The 17,017-nt window shown below is 47.7% G+C and overlaps 1 protein-coding gene across 1 annotated transcript in view; it reads right to left on the reverse strand.

Moving 5' to 3' along the window:
• fancb (FA complementation group B) overlaps positions 1 to 17,017 on the reverse strand; it is a gene marked incomplete at its 5' end in the record, with an annotated part of 72,706 nt that overhangs the window by 12,910 nt on the left and 42,779 nt on the right. Inside the window, 2 exons of the mRNA XM_084311323.1 lie at positions 1,098 to 1,510; positions 6,477 to 6,649. Coding sequence (XP_084167449.1) covers positions 1,098 to 1,510; positions 6,477 to 6,649 — 586 coding nt within the window. The remainder of the gene's footprint in view (positions 1 to 1,097; positions 1,511 to 6,476; positions 6,650 to 17,017) is intronic.

Raw genomic sequence — 17,017 nt, forward strand, 5'->3', positions numbered from 1 at the left:
TCCCCTCACGCCCTAGGCCTTAACTGAGTCAAAGTGCCCTGGCCTGATTCCCCTCACGCCCTAGGCCTTAACTGAGTCAAAGTGCCCTGGCCTGTTTCCCCTCACGCCCCTAGGCCTTAACTGAGTCAAAGTGCCCTGGCCTGTTTCCCCTCACGCCCTAGGGCCTTAACTGAGTCAAAGTGCCCTGGCCTGTTTCCCCTCACGCCCCTAGGCCTTAACTGAGTCAAAGTGCCCTGGCCTGTTTCCCCTCACGCCCTAGGCCTTAACTGAGTCAAAGTGCCCTGGCCTGTTTCCCCTCACGCCCTAGGCCTTAACTGAGTCAAAGTGCCCTGGCCTGTTTCCCCTCACGCCCCTAGGCCTTAACTGAGTCAAAGTGCCCTGGCCTGTTTCCCCTCACGCCCTAGGCCTTAACTGAGTCAAAGTGCCCTGGCCTGATTCCCCTCACGCCCTAGGGGCCGTAACTGAGTCAAAGTGCCCTGGCCTGTTTCCCCTCACGCCCTAGGGGCCTTAACTGAGTCAAAGTGCCCTGGCCTGTTTCCCCTCACGCCCTAGGCCTTAACTGAGTCGAAGTGCCCTGGCCTGTTTCCCCTCACGCCCTAGGGGCCTTAACTGAGTCAAAGTGCCCTGGCCTGTTTCCCCTCACGCCCTAGGCCTTAACTGAGTCAAAGTGCCCTGGCCTGTTTCCCCTCACGCCCTAGGCCTTAACTGAGTCAAAGTGCCCTGGCCTGTTTCCCCTCACGCCCTAGGGGCCTTAACTGAGTCAAAGTGCCCTGGCCTGTTTCCCCTCACGCCCTAGGCCTTAACTGAGTCAAAGTGCCCTGGCCTGTTTCCCCTCACGCCCTAGGCCTTAACTGAGTCAAAGTGCCCTGGCCTGATTCCCCTCATGCCCTAGGCCTTAACTGAGTCGAAGTTGGTTAAGGTTAGAGTGTGGATCGTAGGCGTTAGGTAGTTTGCTGCTGGTCAAGGCGGAAATGGGCGCGTCACGCGATTGGGGCGCATATGTCACATGACCAGAAACGTCACAGTGGCCAATCAGATTCGCAAAAAACACATGAACCGGTTGGTAAAAAAAACTAGACGCGTCCTCCTGGCTTCACCTGTTGTCAGTTCCGAGACACACGACAGCCGGATTTGAAAGTCGAGCGCCTGGACATCCGCCAGGACCCGACCGCAGTGCAGCGTTGTGGGCAGCGCTGGTTTGGTCAGCAGGGGGTCCCGTCCCGGTAGGTAATGGAGCATGACGGGGCACTTGACACTGCCAGGGTTCAGCAGAGGTGCCAGCTCGGTCACGCCAGTCACCGCCAGTCTGCACGCGTTGGCATCGCCGTCTCCGCTGGCGCCGCCCTCCTGCCTGCTCCTCTTGGCTGCGGGCTCTGGGCGAGCGCAGGGGGGTGTTTGGGAGGGGTGGGCCGCGGGGAGCCGGGACACACGGCTGTGGGTCTGGATGACCGCAGGCACAGGACTCTGGCCCTCCTCCGTCAGGACGGATAAGCTCAGGCTGTCCAACGGACTGGAAAACGAGAATACAGCACATCACTAACAATCACCGATCACACAGAGAGCAGGCCATCACTCCGGGAGTGTGGCGCTAAGACAAGGAGGGAGGGAGGGGGGGAAGGAGGGAGGGAGGGAGGGGGAGAAGGAGGGAAAGAGGGGGAGAAGGAGGGAGACATGATTCATACAGATGTATTCTTTTTAGCTTATCATACCAAACCTGTAGCCTAAAGTCTTTGTTAGATGTACCTTGTTTTTCTGACTTCTATCACTATTTAGTGATTTACACTACAGTTGTTGTTACAGTCTTATGAGATTTGTTTTTCTATGCAAGCTAGATAGTGAGTGAGTGAGTGAGTGAGTGAGTGAGTGAGTGATAGAGTGAGTGAGTGAGTAGGTGGCCTGGTTAACAGTACAGACAGACACCCTATGTGGATGAGGCATCAGTGCTGTAATATTAACCCACTGCACGAGAGAAGCTGCCCTGAAGCGATCCTGTCACGAGGATCTCCACGCCCTTCCCCCATATGTGCCCAAAACTGAAACCAAGGAGCAGGTGGACAGAGTAACGAGGAATCCAATTGCGCCTCCCAGTTGCGACATGAAAGAGCTTCGGAGATGCCGTCGGACGATGCGTTGCCATGGCAACCACTGGGAGGGGGGGCACCAAGCTGCTGCCATGGTGCAAATTTAGCACAAAAACGACGTTGTGGAGGAGAGACTAACCAGACTAACCATCTCTTCACTTGAGACCAGGCCTGGATTGGCCATCGGGAGCACCGGGAGTTTTCCCGGTGGCCTGGCCTGCGCAGATACAACAAAAAAATATGAATTATTATATATCTATAATTTTTTTGCCCACAGTCAGGCCACTGCACTTAGAAGCAGGCCAGGCCAGTGTTTCTAGTTGCGGCGGATAGTTAGATAACCTAGGTGGGGAACAACCAGGAGATCACTGCGACAGAGGGTAACGCAGTCTAAACTCACACAAGTTGGAGAACCATCTCTCTCTCGCTCATAAACACAAAGGGAGCTGCATGTGATTGGTGGAGGCGGGACCAGGCCATACAACTGATTGACAGCAGAGATGGCGAACGGACTGTAGCACTCAACACTTTGATGAACATTGTTATTCAGCTGATTGTACCCTTCCTGCTGACTTGTCGTACACAACTTGTAAGTCGCTTTGGATAAAAGAGTCAGCTAAATTACAAAAAGTTAAAGTAAAGGAAGATGGCACTTCTGCAGAATGACAGGGAGACAGAGCGAAAGACAAAAAATTTCAAGCATAACCTGCGCTTGAAGATGGACAGTGGAAAAAAGAGGAAGGGTGGAGCAGAGAGGGAGAGAGAAAAAAATAAAGGCCCTTGCAGGAGATGCCGCTAAATGCGGCACAATTTACCAAATGTTTTCTTGCACCGCGGGACCACCAGGTTAGTCAGTGATAAAAATAAACATGCTAGCTAGCTAACATAGCTAACATTACCATGCATCATCATCGTCCCCTGTCAAAAGCCCAATGTTAAAACTGGACAATAAATCATTTAACCCGTGTGTCTGAAAACTATTTGTGTTACACTCTTACCATTAGGGGTGTTGTGAAGGATCAGATTAAACCGAATATGTATATTTATTTATATATATATATTTAATTGTATTTGTATATCGTTTGATATCCCCTGTATATTCCTTGTACAATATGCATTGAATATCCCCGTTTCTACTAAACAGCCCATAATAGTTTCATTCTACCATTGGACGAGAACCTGGCGCCAGGTTGCCATACCCCTAGGTCCAAGTTCAATCGTGCCGCCTAACATGTCGAGGCAACCCCCGGTTCCGCGCAGTAATATGCCGGGCGAAATACGAATGGTACTATTTGTTCATAGCGCATATATATATGGCGCTCGTAAAGTAGAACTTTCTTTTAGTCCAGTTCTTTACCCTCCAACAGAGTGACAGACGCAAAAGCCTCCCCACGACGCACGTGCGGTGTAGTAAGGCCTACTTGGCCCAGAATAGGCATTGAGATATCGTGTAGATTAATAGTTGAATGGTCATAGTTTGGCACCATACCGTCGAGTTGGACGTATTCTATTAAGCTAATAATAGTCTATTTATGTATGGTGCATCGTTCGGTTAGAGTCCTACAGTTACCAGCACCCCCATCGTTCCTGACGTTATCTGGACGCTTAACCAGGCTGGTCAGACCCCTAGTGGTGATTGCATCCGAGGAGCTCCGGGTCAAGAGCGACTGGACCTGTATATTGGATTACTCTACCCAGACGACGGCGAGCCTTCCACGGCTCTTGGATTATGCTTTGTGTGCTTTGATTATTCCATGGATAAAGGCCAACACTGCCGAGTGTTGGAATTACCCCCCGGAGAGGACTCCAGGTGAGGCGGCGCTCTACACGTGAGGTCGCACCACGTCTCTCCGTTGTGGACCGGCAGATACCGTTCCACAGAGGGTCCAGCTGTATTCGTCTGCGGCCCGAGGTTCTGTGGGCACCGTGTCCAAGACTTTGGATTCTCCCAAGACACCATCGGCCAGATGGGATACCGCCAGCGGCTTCTCTAACCCCCCCCTCCTACTGTCTTACAACCAGCGGGACCCCCCCCCCCCCCCTTAGTGTATCCAGCTATAATCATTTAAGTACCATCGCTATCGTTTCCTAAATATTCCAGGTTGTATACTTACTCCCTGCGCAACCAGAGATTGGACATTCAATGTTGATTTGCCTACGAATACTAATTTGCCATAAAAGTGCATATTCAATATTTCAAATCATAAATGTAATTAAGTGAATGTTGTATACACCTTTTGCTGTATTAAATATTCGATTTGGTACATTTGTGTTGGTTCGTTTCATCAGGTGGGAAAGTGTTCATCATACTTATATCTTGTACTGGGTGGCCAGAAGTTAAAGTACATGAGGTAGTGGTATTAAATATCATATCTAACAATACAGTCAGGGAATTGTACCCCTCAGTTACAAGGGGACTAAATTGTCCTCTTCAAAAACGCCATACAAATATTATTGTTGAAATACTTATTTTTTTTATTTAATTTTTGTATCTTTTATTCAACTTCAGCCCTGATCATAACCATTTTTAGTTTTAGATTTTTTTGTAATGTCAGATTAAAAATGAAATACTCCCACTTTAAATCTGACATTACAACATCAAATCAGTGTTGTTGCTAATCATTGACACGGGCTAGCCTGTAATAATCCCCCCCAGAAAAATCTACTTTGCTTTTGATATAAAATATTTTACAATAATTTGGGCGGCTAGGTGGTGTAGTGGGCAAGGCACTCGCCACCAATGTGGAGACGCTGGGTTCGCGTGTTCGAATCCAGCTCTCCACATTGTTTTCAGTTTGGCTGGTCGTCCGTACTAATACAATTGGCAGTATTAGAGGGTGGGAAACTGATGGGTGGAGATCGGGCGTTGTGGACAGCGACTCCTACAGGTCGGTTGGTGCGCCTGCGCAGTAGAATCAGGAAGTGTCGGGGGCAGCGTGAGCCTCCCACGCGTTACTCCTCGCCACTGAGAGATCGAGCTGCACAGGTGAAAAGATGCGACTGCTGTTACCTCAAGTACCGGAGGGGACTTGTGCTATGTATGACTTAGTCCACATTGCAGCCGGCTTGTGGGAGGCAAGAAACAGCGTTCGTGACAGGGGAGGGTTGAATTGGATGATACGAAATTGGGATGGGAGAAAATATAGAAAATGGGAGAAAAAGTGGACCAAAAAAAAAAATAATTACAATAATTTGTGATGCCATCACACACACTGGCATTTAAATGGTTAAAATTCAAAAATGTATTGAATGCGGTGGTTATGATCAGGGCTGAAGTTGAATAAAAGATTTATGAAAGAAAAAGTGGACATTTATTTCAACATATAATATGTTTTGTACAATTTAGTCCCCGAATGGTACGTGAGAGTATTTTTTTCAATCTGACATTACAAAAAAACAAAAATCCATCGAAATCAGTGTTGTTGCTCATCATTGACATAATAGCCTGTAATAATACCCCCCAGAAAAATCCACTTTGCATTTGATATATTGAAAATATTAATTTTTTTTTTTTTTTTTTTTTTTACAATAATTTGTGATGCCATCACAAATACTGGCATTTAAAGGGTAAATGTTCTAAAATCCCTGCACCAGAATGCAGGAAATTAAGTCTTTGTAACAAAAGGTTTTCTGGTGAAGGACCCCCAGACCCCCCCGCTTAGAAAGTGGCCTGACTGGGGCTATATTTCCTGGCCTGAATGATTTCCCCAGTCCGGGCCTGCTTGAGACTGTGGCGACGTCGTGGAGGAAAGACTAACCAGACTAACCAGACTAACCACCTCTTCACTTAAGACTGAGGCCAAAAGGCCGGGTGGAAGACTATGATAATACTAGGAATTTAGCAGGTGCCATGTAGTATGGGCTTATTTGTTTATATTATGTTCTTTTTTTGGCACCTCCACCATCTAGTCATGAAGATAAACTCCCTGCTGTAAGATAAGATAAGATATTCCTTTATTGATACCCTTGGGGAAATTTGGGGATTTGAACGATGAAAGGCTACCGGCGGGGTATTTCACCATACTATTATTTACCATACCAAGACTTTAGGGCTAATATTCTGCTCTTGTTTAGCCTAAAGGTAGAATCTGTAATGCCGTCAAACCGCAGCCTTTAGGCAAAAGAGCCCCTCTTGATACTGTGCCCATTGTTTACATGTTGTTTTTTAGTGGGTTGCTACTGCAGGCTACACCCCGGCTCTGATGAGAGATTTCTACCAAGATAGCAACTCATCATGCAAGACCCATTACTAACAAGCTTTATTAGTACACAGATGGTAATGTCCCCTAATTCAATCTCATTATTTGGGGAAAGCGGGGTGTCTTTGATGCTGTGTTTTTATAAAGCTTATAAAACGTTACGGTCAAATATGAGAAAAAAAAACACAAGAATTACATCGAGCCATCCGTTGTCAGCGTCACTCCCACGACCAGTCGCTCCTCCACGACGCGGTGCCAGAGCTTGTCAACGTGAGGTTTTGACGACACCACCGGCACGTCTTGCGTCGTGTCGTCCGAGGCCTCGTCCTTTGGCTCGTCCTCCTCATCCCAGAGAGCGGCAAGGCCTTCCTGTACAGGAGGAGGCGGACAGACTATAATCAACAGTGAAAGTGTGTGCGTGACATTTATTAGTCTCAGTTCAATCAATTTGAAACATAAAAGTGACAACGTGTAATTTTTCCAATACATTTCATTCATTAAGTTCTGGAGCATGTACAGAACAAATTGCGACCATCAGTGCTTCAACACACCACTCACTTCAGCTTCTGCTATAGCCTCAAATGGTCTGGTGCCACCAGCTTAGTCAGCCTTCTGAAATTACTCGTCCGTCTCACATTTCCCATAATGTTGGCGTGTTCCTTTAACCGTCAAGTCACTCCCATCTGTACAACAAACAGCTAACGGCTTCCTTAGACTTCTTTTAACAACATTCCACAAGACCCAGCTCCTCGCTATTGCCGGACTACATTGACGAGAGGATCGTTAAATTGAGCGCTAAGACTGAATTGAAGCTGCAGGGCTTTTAAGCTAGTGTAGCTTTGAGACTTATTTGGCTTATATGCAGTGCAGAAATGAGCAGATATCAGCCTGAGGGTATTGAAACTAAAGATTATTATCTTTGTGCCTTTTAATAAATCATGAAAGTACAACGAGGGAAAGCGGGGAGGAGGTGGCATGATAGTTACAACGGCTGTGAGAGCTGGATGACAGGGCGGATGATGGGGGAACGATGGAGCTGGATGACAGGGCGGATGAGGGGGAACGATGGAGCTGGATGACAGGGCGGATGATGGGGGAACGATGGAGCTGGATGACAGGGCGGATGAGGGGGAACGATGGAGCTGGATGACAGGGCGGATGAGGGGGAACGATGAAGCTGGATGACAGGGCGGATGAGGGGGAGCGATGGAGCTGGATGACAGGGCCGATGAGGGGGAACGATGGAGCTGGATGACAGGGCGGATGATGGGGAACGATGGAGCTGGATGACAGGACGGATGAGGGGGAACGATGGAGCTGGATGACAGGGCGGATGATGGGGAGCGATGGAGCTGGATGACAGGGCGGATGAGGGGGAGCGATGGAGCTGGATGACAGGGCGGATGAGGGGGAACGATGGAGCTGGATGACAGGGCGGATGAGGGGGAACGATGGAGCTGGATGACAGGGCGGATGATGGGGAGCGATGGAGCTGGATGACAGGGCGGATGAGGGGGAACGATGGAGCTGGATGATAGGGCGGATGAGGGGGAACGATGGAGCTGGATGACAGGGCGGATGAGGGGGAGCGATGGAGCTGGATGACGGGGCGGATGATGGGGAACGATGGAGCTGGATGACAGGGCGGATGAGGGGGAACGATGGAGCTGGATGACAGGGCGGATGAGGGGGAACGATGGAGCTGGATGACAGGGCGGATGAGGGGGAACGATGGAGCTGGATGACAGGGCGGATGAGGGGGAACGATGGAGCTGGATGACAGGGCGGATGAGGGGGAACGATGGAGCTGGATGACAAAGCAGATGAGGGGGAACGATGGAGCTGGATGACAGGGCGGATGAGGGGGAAGGATGGAGCTGGATGACGGGGCGGATGAGGGGGAGCGATGGAGCTGGATGACAGGGCGGATGAGGGGGAACGATGGAGCTGGATGACAGGGCGGATGAGGGGGAACGATGGAGCTGGATGACAAAGCAGATGAGGGGGAACGATGGAGCTGGATGACAGGGCGGATGAGGGGGAGCGATGGAGCTGGATGACAGGGCGGATGAGGGGGAACGATGGAGCTGGATGACAGGGCGGATGAGGGGGAACGATGGAGCTGGATGACAGGGCGGATGAGGGGGAACGATGGAGCTGGATGACGGGGCGGATGAGGGGGAACGATGGAGCTGGATGACAGGGCGGATGAGGGGGAGCGATGGAGCTGGATGACAGGGCGGATGAGGGGGAGCGATGGAGCTGGATGACAGGGCGGATGAGGGGGAACGATGGAGCTGGATGACAGGGCGGATGAGGGGGAACGATGGAGCTGGATGACAGGACGGATGAGGGGGAACGATGGAGCTGGATGACAAAGCAGATGAGGGGGAACGATGGAGCTGGATGACAGGGCGGATGAGGGGGAACGATGGAGCTGGATGACAGGGCGGATGAGGGGGAGCGATGGAGCTGGATGACAGGGCGGATGAGGGGGAACGATGGAGCTGGATGACAGGGCGGATGAGGGGGAGCGATGGAGCTGGATGACGGGGCGGATGAGGGGGAACGATGGAGCTGGATGACAGGACGGATGAGGGGGAACGATGGAGCTGGATGACAGGGCGGATGAGGGGGAGCGATGGAGCTGGATGACAGGGCGGATGAGGGGGAACGATGGAGCTGGATGACAGGGCGGATGAGGGGGAACGATGGAGTTGGATGACAAAGCAGATGAGGGGGAGCGATGGAGCTGGATGACAGGGCGGATGAGGGGGAGCGATGGAGCTGGATGACAGGGCGGATGAGGGGGAACGATGGAGCTGGATGACAGGACGGATGAGGGGGAGCGATGGAGCTGGATGACAAAGCAGATGAGGGGGAACGATGGAGCTGGATGACAGGGCGGATGAGGGGGAGCGATGGAGCTGGATGACAGGGCGGATGAGGGGGAACGATGGAGCTGGATGACAGGGCGGATGAGGGGGAGCGATGGAGCTGGATGACAGGGCGGATGAGGGGGAACGATGGAGCTGGATGACAGGGCGGATGAGGGGGAACGATGGAGCTGGATGACAGGGCGGATGAGGGGGAGCGATGGAGCTGGATGACAGGGCGGATGAGGGGGAACGATGGAGCTGGATGACAGGGCGGATGAGGGGGAACGATGGAGCTGGATGACAGGGCGGATGAGGGGGAACGATGGAGCTGGATGACAGGGCGGATGAGGGGGAACGATGGAGCTGGATGACAGGGCGGATGAGGGGGAACGATGGAGCTGGATGACAGGGCGGATGAGGGGGAACAACGGTCCGTTTCAAGGCTTTCACACGAGCCAACAGGTGGCTCAGTTTATAGACTGTGTAGAAAAACGTGGAGAGTCGTCTGAACTCAAACAGTTCTCCTGCTGAAGACTTTACCACACACAACGCATCACAAAAGACATGCATGCTAGGTACTGTATATAATACTTCTGCCGTTGCCCTTGACCGAGGTACTGGCATTACAACTGTAGTTGGTCCCCGGGCGCCCGTCTGTGGCTGCCCGCTGCTCCTAAGTGGTTAGGATGGGTTTAATGCAGAGGAATTATTTCTCCATGGGTTATAATAAGATATAACTTAAAGGGATCTTTCACTTCTTCAAAATCTGCAGTCTTACCCATGTAAGGTCATCTCCAAGTAAACTAGTGACTACTGCCGTCGCTGTCGTCCGTTGTCAACTCCACCATTCCCAGGTGTTTCAAGTTCAAGTTTCTTTATTAGTTGTCATACAGAAGTACAGAATACTTTTATACAAAATGCTTCTTTCTGTTACGCTCCAGAGACTGTGCTAGACAAAAAAGATAAGTATAAAATTAAATAAAATAAGTATAGCAGTATAAAATAGAAGTCACGTACGTAGACACAAGTGTTCAGTATGTACATATGTACAATGTTCAATGCAGAGTAGAAGTAACTGAGTTACCATACAATATACTATACAATATACTAATATACAATATAGTGCAAAGCAGAAATGGGATGAGGTACAATTTAGGTACAATTTACAGTAAGGTGTACTGAGGTATGGGTTGTAGTGCAAATTCTTTGCCAATAAATATAAAGTGTGTTTAGGTGTTCTAAAGTGTGTAAGTGGGTGCTGCAGTGAGTTGTTTGTTTAAAGTGAGTGTGTGCGTGTGGATGTGTGTGCTGTGAGTGCATTTGATGGTTGTTGTATAGTGTTATTGTTCGTTGAGCAACCTGATGGCCTGGGGATAGAAGCTTCTTCTGAGTCTTTCTGTGCTTGCCATGAGACTCCGGTATCGCTTGCCTGACCGCAGCAGTTCAAAGAGGCAGTTGTTTGGGTGGCTGGAGTCTTTGATAATGTTCTGGAGAGTGGGAAGCCCCCCTCCAATTGTGCGTTCGGCTGAACGGGCCACTCTCTGTAGTCTGCTACGGTCTTGTGTGGTGCTATTCCCAAACCAGGAGGTGATGTTGCCAGTCAGGATGCTCTCTATTGTACATGAGTAGAATTTCTTAAGGATCTTCTGACTGACTTGGAACTTCCTTAGGCGCCTGAGGAAGTAGAGGCGTTGCCATGCCTTCCTCACAACACTGTCAATGTGTGTGGTCCATGTCAAGTCCTCGGATATGTGGACTCCAAGGTACTTAAAACTGTTCACTCTCTCAACCGGTGCCCCGTCGATGCTGAGGGGGCTGTAGTCCCTGACCCCCGACCTCCTAAAGTCCACAATCATCTCCTTTGTTTTGCTGACGTTCAGGGAGAGGCTGTTCTCTTGACACCATCCCGCTAGGACCTTGACCTCTTCCAGGTAGGCCCTCTCGTCGTTTGCAGAGATCAGGCCCACCACTACTGTGTCGTCAGCTAATTTGATGATTGTGTTGTTGTTCCGCTGTGCCACACAGTCATGTGTGTACAGGGAGTAGAGGAGGGGACTCAGAACACAGCCCTGGGGGGCCCCTATGTTGAGGGTGATGGATGAGGAGGTGCAGTTGCCTGCTCTCACAACCTGGGGTCTGCCCGTCAGGAAGTCCAAGACCCACTGGCAGAGGTCATAGTTCAAGCCCAGGTCCCTGAGCTTGGCTATGAGTTTGGAGGGGACTATGGTATTGAATGCTGAGCTGTAGTCGATGAACAGCATTCTCACATAGTTCCCCTGCCTCTTGTCCAGGTGTGATGCTGCTGTGTGCAGCACATGGGCTATGGCGTCCTCCGTGGACCTGTTGGGGCGGTATGCAAATTGCAGGGGGTCCAGGTTGATGGGGAGGGAGGAGCAGATGTAGCCCTTTACTAGCTTCTCAAAGCACTTCATGGCTATAGAGGTGAGAGCTACAGGGCGGTAGTCGTTGAGGCAAGCAGGCTTGGATTTTTTGGGTACAGGGATGATAGTGTACTTCTTCAGACAGGTGGGGATGACAGCCTGTTCCAAGGACAGGTTAAATATGTCAGTGAATACCGGGGCCAGTTGGTCGGCACAGACTTTTAGGATGCGGCCGCGGATACCGTCCGGTCCTGCTGCCTTCCTGATATTCACTTTCTTAAAGGTCCTCCTCACCTCATGTGTCAGGCTCCTCATTCCCATTTGGGGACCTAGTCTAAATATCATACTTCTGAAGTATAAATAAACTACTGCTGTGAAGATCTCAATAAAGCAGACAAAGGTCAAAGGTATGAGTTTGTTTTTAAGTTAAGTTACACTTGATTAATCCCCTTGGGGAAATTTGTTCTCTGTATTTGACTCATGCTAACCAGAGCTACTTATTACTTGTTTTTTTGTGATCAATTATTCATTTATTTTGCATGTCCAGGGTTCATTATAGGATAGCAGAAAAACATACAAAACAAAGCAAACAGGCAACATTTGTCAAGAAAGCAAATCCGGAAAGGGCATATTCAAGAGAAAACACACTTACATACTCTTAGCATGGAGTTATCTTTCTCTAGTTCCAAACAGCGAGTTTTGTTTTGACCATATGAATCCACATAATCTCCATTTATGAAACGTCTCTATTATCACTGCTCTTTTGATCGCTTTTCAATACTTTAGTTTAGTTAGTTTCTTTAATATTTGTCATACAGAAGTACAGAATACTTTTATACAAAATGCTTCTTACTGTTACGCTCCAGAGACTGTGCAAGACAAGATAAGTATGAAATAAAATAACATAGTAAAATTAGAAGTAAAAAAATGAGGTCACAGTGTTCAGTTTAGACATATGTACAATGTTCGATGCAGAATAGACGTAGTTACCATACAATATACAATACTGTACAGCACATATGGTACTGGTACTAGGTCACATGATTACGTATCTCTTTAGACATGCCACTTCGCAAGTGATGTTAGAACAGTTAATTCCGTTAGAAGATTTTTTAAGTTTTGAACTCTAGATATTTTAGATGTGACTTACTTGTTTCCTTTGATATACATGTTTGTTGATGTTCAACTGAATCTCTTTAGTCGGAACTGTACTTGTTTGTCCAATGTGTTTTCTATGTGTCTATTATAAACAGGTCACTCATGAAAAAGAGGTCTCGTCTCACATAAAAGGAAATAATTGCACTGATTGTTATTATTACTATTAGGATAATAGGATCGATTTTAAATTAGCCCTAAATGTTTTTAAATCACTAAATGGCACGGCTCCTCCCCATCTGTCCGAACTCCTGCACCGCCACACCCCCCACCGATCCCTCAGATCAGCTGACCAGCTGCTACTGGTGGTGCCTAGAACTAGTCTCAAGACTAGGGGAGACAGAGCTTTCTCCACCGCAGCGCCTAGACTGTGGAACAGCCTCCCTCTCAGCGTACGGACCGCCCAGACCGTGCAGGCTTTTAAATCACTTTTAAAAACCTACCTGTTCTCCTTGGCCTTCCCCCCCCACTTAATCACCACTAGACCCCTGGCCCTTCTATCCTCTTTGTTTTACTGTGTCCTACCTGTTTTTATTACTTTCATTGCTTTACTATGTTTTTAATCTTATATCTTGCATCATATTATTTTGTTTTTATTACTTTCATTGCTTTATTATGTTTTAATCTTATATCTTGCATCACATTATTTTGTTTTTATCAACCTGCCTGTCAAGCACTTTGGTGCCAGCTGCCGCTACCTGGAAATGTGCTATATAAATAAAATGTACTTGACTTGACTATTACATTCCACGGTTGGGATCAATTCACTTTCACTTCAATTAAAAATCTAAATATGAAACAGAAAATGTTGTTTACTTGCGGATGATAGAACATTTATTGATTCTCATTTTACTTGTCAATAGTTTGGAGAGTACAACCTTCTCGTGCCAAAACGTAATCCACTTCCTGAATTCACTGAATTGATCCTGACCCTGGTTACACACTGTACTGCATATCGAAGGCCCCTGGCAAATACGATAAAACAGTCCAAGCGATATGCATGAAAAATAACAACTCTCGCTGTTAGGGATGTCCGATATTATCGGCCGACCGATATTATCGGCCGATATCGGCAGTAAAATGTGATATCGGAAAATATCGGTATCGGTAAAAAAACAAAAAAAACAATAACAATATATATATATTTTTTTTTACATTTATTTAACCTTTATTTACCCAGGCAAGCAAGTAAGAACCTATTCTTATTTTATTTATTGTCAAAAGTATGCATGTTGGTTTAATTCAACAACAAGAGATATGTAATGTTAATTTTTACTTTTTTATGATCATATTTTGCACAGATAATGCTTACATTTAGAAAGCCTTTTGAATGCATCCAGTGAAATTATTAGTTACCTGAAATTATTCAGTTTTTTTGGGGGGGAAACCCTGCATATATCGGTATCGGTTGATATCGGTATCGGTATCGGTATCGAAATTAAGAGTTGGACAATATCGGAATATCGGTATCGGTAAAAAAGCCAATATCGAGCATCCCTAGTTTTGAGCCAGAACATTTTCCTCTAGGGCGGTTAGGTGGCGTAGCGGAGATTGCGCTCGTCACCAATGCAAGAGGCTGTGGTCTCGACTCCCGGAGTCAGTATTGCCTTGGCTTGGGCTGATCGTCATACTAACTCGTTTGGCTGAGTTAGGGGGAGGGAAGTCATGGGTGGGAATCTGGCGTTGTGGACAGTGACACCTACAAAGGTCAGGTCTGGGCACTTGCTCAGCGAAAGGCAGGACTTGATGAAGGCAGCGTGACCTCCCACGCGTTACGCTTCACCAATGAGAGTCCTCGCTGCCAGGTGAAAAAAGAGTCACTGGCTGTCGCCGCGCATGTCGGAGGAAGCGTGCGGATGACTTCAGGGTTCCCTTGTACCGACCAGTAGGAGAACATGCGCACAACAACCAGGCAGGGGAGGGGGGGGGGATTTGCACAACGACTAAATTGGGACGGGGAGGAAAACAGTGTCTCAGGCCTCCTGTAATGATGACATGTGTCAACAAATGTACATGTCTGTTGAATTTATGCTGTGCCATTGTTACTGTAAAAATGTAATGATTGTGTTGTTGTTAATATCATTTATGAGACGTTGAGCTGTATGTGTGTGTCACGAATTTCCCCAAGGGGATTAATAAAGGAATATCTTATCTTATCTTATCTTAAAAAAAGAGAAAAATCGGAGAAAGAGAGGATTACATTTTTTATTTTAATTTTTTTTAATGTTCCTCTATCCCCAGAAAATCCCCCTGGGTGCTCTCACAATCCCCATGTCTATTGATGTATTTGTCCTCCCTGCTTTGTTGGTCCCCGTCTTGTGTTTCAGAAGGCTGTCTAGCAGAGTGGGGAGGGGCATCATTACCTGCAGTAGCCCCTAAGACCTCAGACTCTTCCTGACTCTCATCCTTACAACACCTCTACACAACACTCCACATGCACTGGCTCACCTACACTGACTTTGCACATCCCACTTATATTTTTACAAGATGATTTGGTTAATTTACAATCGATTTCCTTTTGTTATTCCTATGAACCAGTGTGTGTCTCCCTTTTAGTCAGAGCAGTGAAAAGGAGTGGCGTTTGGAAGCACCGGTGTAACTGTTAGGTACCGGTTATGTTCGGCCTGACGGATTGGCTTGAGGCCCCCGTTCTTCAGCTGAGCCTCATAGCAAAAGGTCAAGATCACGCTGTACCAAAGAACATTGGCTGTATGTGGCCTCACGGCAGGGGCGTAACTATGGGGGGGACACACATGGGACATGTCCCCTGCATGTTTTCAGAATGCAGTTATTGTCCCCGGCACGATAATAAACGGTGACGCGACGTGATAGGACCACACGGAAAACAGCTGCTTGTCCGTCTCTGAGAAATATCTGTATGTACTCTCTCTCTCTCTCTCTCTCTCTCTCGACTTGCACAACCGATCCCCCCACGACCATACAACTATACGTAGCACCCCTCCGCCACTGACCACGCCCCCAAATGTGTCCCCTCCACCACTGACAACAAAGTTACGCCCTTGCCTCAAGACAATAGCGCCAAATAGGTCATCGAGTGACTGAACTAGCTGACATTTCGACATGAAACAAATGGAATATGAGAAATAAACACCGTTTGTCTTCATCACTTTTAACTCATTCAGCGCCATCGCTTTAATCAATGGGGAGACTGCAAGATTTGCGAGTGCTTAAAATATATCTTATATTATAGCTATGGGTCTAATACACCCGTCGATTGTCTGTGAGTTGCTTTCAGTCAACATGCACAAAACAGAACATCGGTACATTTCCGTTATATACCGTTTTGAATACGAGTATAGTTTTGGTGATTCTTAGTAATCCAAGGAAAAGATGCGATAATAGGCCTTTAGTGGAATACACTAAACACTAGGGGTGGAACGGTACGCATTCGAACTGTACACCGTTCGATACGACCTCCACGGTTCGGGGCATGTGTGTATTGTTCGGTTATAACGTAGCCGCAAGCTAGGCTAACGTTACGTTAGCCGCAAGCTATTGATTGATTGATTGATTGAAAACTTTATTAACAGATTGCAGAATGGGTACAATACAGTACAGCTCAATACACACAATTGTTAAGGGGATGCAGACCAGAGAAAGACTTTCGTCTTGTTTACATCAGGGTCCCCCATTTTCAATTCATCAGGACATATATGACATACATGACATACAGATAGTCAGTACTGCTACATCTATACATTTATGACATACCAGATTTGCAAATACAGTACTGTTTGTGATACAGAAGGAGTCAGGAAAAGGGAGTATATACATTTGACGTAGAAACTGTACATTGGAGGAGGTTGGGTGGGGGGGGTTGGGTACACTGGGATATTGACAACCATACTGGGTAATCTACATTGGAGGTGGTTGGGGGGGGGGGGGGGGGGGGCACTGTATAAACAAGCAAAACTGTACATTGAGGGGGGGGGGGGGGAGACACTGTACAAACAAACAAAATTGTACATTGGACTATTGACAAAACCATACTAGGTAAATGACTGTACATTGGCAAAACTGTACATTGAGGGGGGGGGGGGGAGACACTGTACAAACAAACAAAATTGTACATTGGACTATTGACAAAACCATACTAGGTAAATGACTGTACATTGGAGGGGGTTGGGTTAGGATATTTACAGGGGCCAGTGTTGAATTGCAGTCTCCCGTAGGTGTCCCTTGAGAGAGGTTTTGAAAGTGGGTAGTGATCCACATTCCTTTACAGCTTTGGGTAGGGCGTTCCACATTGATGTGGCATAATTGCGAAACGTGTTTAGTCCCTTATTTGAGCCGAATCTGGG

Source organism: Notolepis coatsorum, assembly GCF_963971535.1.
Source record: "Notolepis coatsorum genome assembly, chromosome: 3".
NCBI classification, from domain to species: domain Eukaryota; kingdom Metazoa; phylum Chordata; class Actinopteri; order Aulopiformes; family Paralepididae; genus Notolepis; species Notolepis coatsorum.